The sequence below is a fragment of the Frankliniella occidentalis genome, unplaced genomic scaffold (assembly GCF_000697945.3).
Source record: "Frankliniella occidentalis isolate FOCC.00 unplaced genomic scaffold, Focc_3.1 Scaffold10, whole genome shotgun sequence".
NCBI classification, from domain to species: domain Eukaryota; kingdom Metazoa; phylum Arthropoda; class Insecta; order Thysanoptera; family Thripidae; genus Frankliniella; species Frankliniella occidentalis.
The window spans coordinates 1,078,886-1,083,704 of NW_026267140.1; the positions used below are offsets into that span (position 1 = coordinate 1,078,886).

Sequence of the window (4,819 nt, forward strand, 5' to 3'; positions counted from 1 at the left end):
TTACTTTTAAAAGAAATAATCTCTCTTAAATATTTTATTACAGAACACATTTTTAACACCAGTAAAAGGTTTTGGAAGACGCTCGGCACGAAGTTCGTCACGATCGTCATGAACGAGACCACCTTAAACCTCTGTGATGCGGAAGGTGCCGAGGTCAGTATTAAATAATTAAAGCACAACAAACTAATAACTAACGACTGCTTATCTAGGGAGGACGAAACGAAGGGCCCTCTGGGGATTTTCGGAAGCCTTGTGTCGCTAGTTCAACATTTCTGCGCAGGCCGTGATGGTCAGCTCCAAGCACATCAAGAAGGGCCCGTTGTACACGTTTCTCACGCAGTGGCTGGGATACGGCCTGCTCACAAATTTCGGTACGCACAATTTACTAATTGAGATTTATGACGAGGCTAACAAATAATGGGATCATCTCGAATGTACGCCCGTCCTTCAATTCCGTCACGAACCTGCTTAGTTCAGCCTCCGAGCGCCTGCTTGGTAGGCAACATCTTGCCTGCAGTGCATACGTGCACTGCGGCGTGGCCTACCCCGAGTCTCGCAGGCGCCGAGCTCCCGTAATTAGCCGAAGAACTCTGAGAATAGCGGACGTATTCGTATTTTCTGGGTGATCCTTTCGACTGCTTCGCGCTGATACACTGCTTCCCCCTCTTCCTCTGGCCCACGCTGTCACAGGACCCTCTTGGCACCACCGCAGGAAGCTGTTGACCCCCGCCTTCCACTTCAAGATTCTGGACGAGTTCGGCCCCCTGCTACAGAATCACGCGCAGCGGCTGGTGGACAACCTGGCCGACCTCGTAGCCAAGACTAAAGGACCCGTGGACGTCGTCCCTCCGGTCTCCAAGGCCACCCTCGGGAGCATTTGCGGTATGGTGGCAGTATGCGATTAAATTAAGCACACTTTTAAAGACGGCCTGTCTACGAAAAGGTCTCTGCAAACAGAAACTGCAATGGGGGTGAACCTGCACGCGCTCGGGAAGGAGGAAGAGTACTTCGAGTGCGTCCGCATGTAAGATGCTCACGATGAAGTGGCTGGACCGGGCTAGACTCTTTGTCTCTTTCTCTTTTACCTATTATTGCAACCCCTTTCAGCATGGGGTGTTCCGTGCTCTACCGCATGATCCGTCCATGGCTGTGGAGAGACGTCGTCTTCAACCTCACGCAGCACGGCAGGGAAACCAAACAGGCTATGGACAAGCTGCACAATTTCACCAAGCAGGTTGGTAGATTCGCGCAGCGCAGTGAAAAAATCTCTAGAATTTCACGTAGATGTAGTCGTGAATTAAATTACCAAAGTGTTTGGGATTTCCCAACGGCCTTTCGTAGAGCTGGAAAATTCCAACCGTACCCTTGAACGATCTTTCCAACGTCGAATCAATTAAAAACTCGAAAATGAAGTCGACAGGGAATACACAGATATCGTTAAAATTAAACCCCCAAGAAGTCCCGCAAAATTGTTAAGAGTAAAGACAGTGAAATGTTCCACGTTATATGTCCTTAGGTGATTCAGGAGCGCAAACGAAGCCACGCCAGCACCGGCGCGAGTATTCTCGACGGAGATGGTACGCTTACCTACATTTTTTCTCAGTATTTTTCCTACCTTTCATCAATCAATCAATCAATTCATTCTTTCCCGTTTTCGTAATTCAGGTAAAAGGCTGGGAAAGAGGCGACTCGCGTTCCTGGACATGATGCTCGCCGCCCAGAGAGAAGACCCCACCCTCACGGACGACGACATCCGACAGGAAGTGGACACCTTCATGTTCGAAGTACGCCTGTGTGGTGCAGTGTTGCATTGTAGAATATGTTCATCACTATGGACTTTCCCCTCCCAAAGAAAAGAAATTAGAAGCTTTTCGTTGCGTCGCTTTCCCAAGAGCGACGCGCGTCTCTCGTTACTCCTGCATTTCTAGTTTGTAACATGTTGAGTGTGCTTTACACTTTTCAACTCGTTGTGTGTATTGCAGGGACACGAAACCACGGCAATGGCGATCAGCTGGACACTATTCTTGTTGGGAAACCACCCGGAGGTGCAGGTGAGACAAATAATAAAGCAAGGGGTTTGGTTGGGGGGACGGGGGGGGGGGGGTAGGCCACACATATCGTGCTCCTTCCGTCCGTGTGGACAGAAGTTTGGACGGCAAAGGAGACAAACAGCTCATTATCTCTAAAACGCACACGTCGTCTGTCCGCAGCAACGGGTTCGGGAGGAGGCCCAGGAGGCAGGCGACGATTGGCAGGCCGTCGTGGCTCTACCCTACCTCGAGAAGGTGGTGAAGGAGAGCCTGCGCCTGTACCCACCGGTGCTGTACATCGCGCGTGAGAACGACAGGGGAATACAGATCGGTGAGTGCCGGTTAAGGGAGCGTGCGGGAGAGGCTGTGCCGGGCGAGGTGAGTGTTCTGTCATGTGCAGCCGCGGGCCCTTTGTTTGTCCCCAGGCGACAAGTGGGTGCCTGCGAACGTGAACCTGGACCTGCAGATCTTCATGATTCACCGTGACCCCAACAACTTCCCGGACCCAGACAAGTTCGACCCCGAGCGTTTCAGCCCCGAGCAGGAGCGGGCGCGGCACCCTTTTGCCTTCGTGCCCTTTAGCGGGGGGCTCCGCAACTGCATTGGTATAGGCTACCGGCCATTCATTCACTCCAAGCTCACGCATTGTCACTCAAAGTGGTCTCAAATTTGTTTTTTTGTTTTTTAAGGTCGTCGCTATGCCATGATGGAGCTGAAGATCATGCTGGCCGCTCTGGTGAAGACATTCTCTTTTAAGTCAGTCCTCTCTGAGAAGGAAATGGAGTTCAAACCCGAGCTAGTCTTGCGGCCGAAAGGAGGCATAGTTACTAATGTCACACCGCTTCTATGAAGTCTAGTCTAAGTACCTGATCCAATGTTTAATTACTGTTATTTTTACGTTTTGTCATTGTAATTGTCTAATTACGAATGTAATGAAAACTAAAACATGTCATGATGTTGTAGCAAAACAAGTTAGATGACTCTTTCTGAACAACTTTCCGTTATCAGTTTTTGGCGCCACAATGATTAGAGGGGTGTATTTACCGGTACCTGTTTGACCGATGCTGAAAACATGAGTCAGGAAATTATAGTGTGTGCATGTTGAATTTTTTGTAGGTGACTTGGTTCTGAATTTACAATTAGCAAACATGTGCAACTGTTTTGTTTAAATACTCATTTCTTATCGCCAAAAGTTATTTTCTGAGAGATTTTCTTCGTTTTTACCTTAATTTGTTGACTGAGATCAAGGTGACTGAGATCTAGCGACAAGTTCCTGGACAAGTGAAAACTTACTTGACATTGGTAATGTTTAATCATTAAATGTGATATAAGAGTTATAATAGCAATATATAGACAGTACACAATAATGTACCATGTGGTTTCGTAAATGTATTTTTCATTTATTTTTGTTTTTGAGGACTCATTTTTATGTTAATGAAAGCTTTCGAGATGGTTTCTATTTGTAAAATAATAATAAAAAAACACGAATCGTCTGAAGCAAAAAAACTATTAAGTTTGGTGCCTTTATTGACTTTGAACTTTTTCTTTCATAATTACCATATTCAGGAGAAACTAATGAGGGTTTGCAAATCAACAAAATCAAACCATTTTTTGCATCTATAATTTTTTTTAGATTTTCTTTAAAGAAATTACTGTAGACACTAGCACTCCACACTCCACTAAACAAAGGCGACCTCTCGCAAGATTCTGAAGTTCACCCGTCAGCCGTGTCGTGAGTACATTTTGAACCACAACCCGCCGACGCAAACTTTGCCGCCGAAAACGCATAGCCTCATAGCCTCTCTAGCCTCGGCCAGGGCCACCGTCGTCTCGCCTATCGATCTTCGTTCAAGCTCGCTTAGGTTCAACCAGGTCTTTTAAATTGAGTCACACCTAGTCCAGATGTATTCACTAAGTAAAAACGTAGTATTTGATCCTCTCCGTTGGTTTCTGTTGTTGATCAAGTATCATTATCAACTACTATCTCAAAACCCCCGCCTCAAGTAAATTAAGTTGGCAACACTGTCATTTTGCCGAAATGTTATTATGGACAAGGCTCTTTTTCCAGATTCTGCTAGCAGAAAACATTGTAAAGTGCTTCAAAGACCCCTGTCAAATTCTTCATGACAAATGGATTTGTCGAACATTTACTACTTAATGGCTTATTTCGAGATGTGAATTGTGATTTGGATCAACTCCTCGACGGAGAGGTACATATTTTTCTCTTATGATACCGTCAATATTTCATGTATATCTTGTATTGTAGGATGTGTGATGATGCTTTACCATCATTTTCCATTTTTATATGAGTTTTAATGATATTTTCGCTCTTCATTTTGTATATTTCATGCGTTCAGGCTAGCCTGTTTCAAATTCATGGCCAAATATGTTAAGGTTTTCTCAGAACATGGTCTGAAATGTTGTATTAAGGAGGAAAGTTAAATTTGCTGCCTTCATATAGTTTGACATTATCTCAATCATTTTAACACTTCTTATTTGAAAGCTGGTAAATACAGGGGAGGGATTAAAGCATACACTTCATTCACAGCGACCCATCTTAAAACGTACCTAACCTATACCTCGTGGGTATTTGTTTTAAAGCTCACCAGAAGTAAACTTGTTTTATCTTTTGTTGAAGGTATCATGAAAGTAAGCGGCAATTGTGTATAGATCACATGTTGGCAACAGAAAAGATATACTGCCTCAACACTAAAAGGCCCGCTGTTGTAATCATCAATATATGGGTAAGTTGAAACGTTCCAAAATGCAAACAATGTTGCATGCAAATG

General features: G+C 44.9%; 1 protein-coding gene across 3 annotated transcripts in view; it reads left to right on the forward strand.

Moving 5' to 3' along the window:
- Window positions 1-6: 6 nt before the first annotated feature.
- The window catches only part of LOC113215794 (cytochrome P450 4C1), an 11,705-nt gene continuing 6,892 nt past the window's right edge, over window positions 7-4,819 (forward strand). For 2 of the 3 annotated variants that reach the window (XM_052277506.1, XM_052277504.1), the window contains exons 1-12: window positions 7-153; window positions 281-371; window positions 691-882; window positions 958-1,024; window positions 1,108-1,234; window positions 1,517-1,577; window positions 1,666-1,784; window positions 1,983-2,051; window positions 2,211-2,361; window positions 2,456-2,635; window positions 2,720-4,240; window positions 4,669-4,774. In XM_052277506.1, coding sequence (XP_052133466.1) covers window positions 109-153; window positions 281-371; window positions 691-882; window positions 958-1,024; window positions 1,108-1,234; window positions 1,517-1,577; window positions 1,666-1,784; window positions 1,983-2,051; window positions 2,211-2,361; window positions 2,456-2,635; window positions 2,720-2,880 — 1,263 coding nt within the window. In that variant the 5' untranslated portion in view covers window positions 7-108 and the 3' untranslated portion in view covers window positions 2,881-4,240; window positions 4,669-4,774. The remainder of the gene's footprint in view (window positions 154-280; window positions 372-690; window positions 883-957; window positions 1,025-1,107; window positions 1,235-1,516; window positions 1,578-1,665; window positions 1,785-1,982; window positions 2,052-2,210; window positions 2,362-2,455; window positions 2,636-2,719; window positions 4,241-4,668; window positions 4,775-4,819) is intronic. The other variant, XM_052277505.1, reaches the window with a different exon arrangement.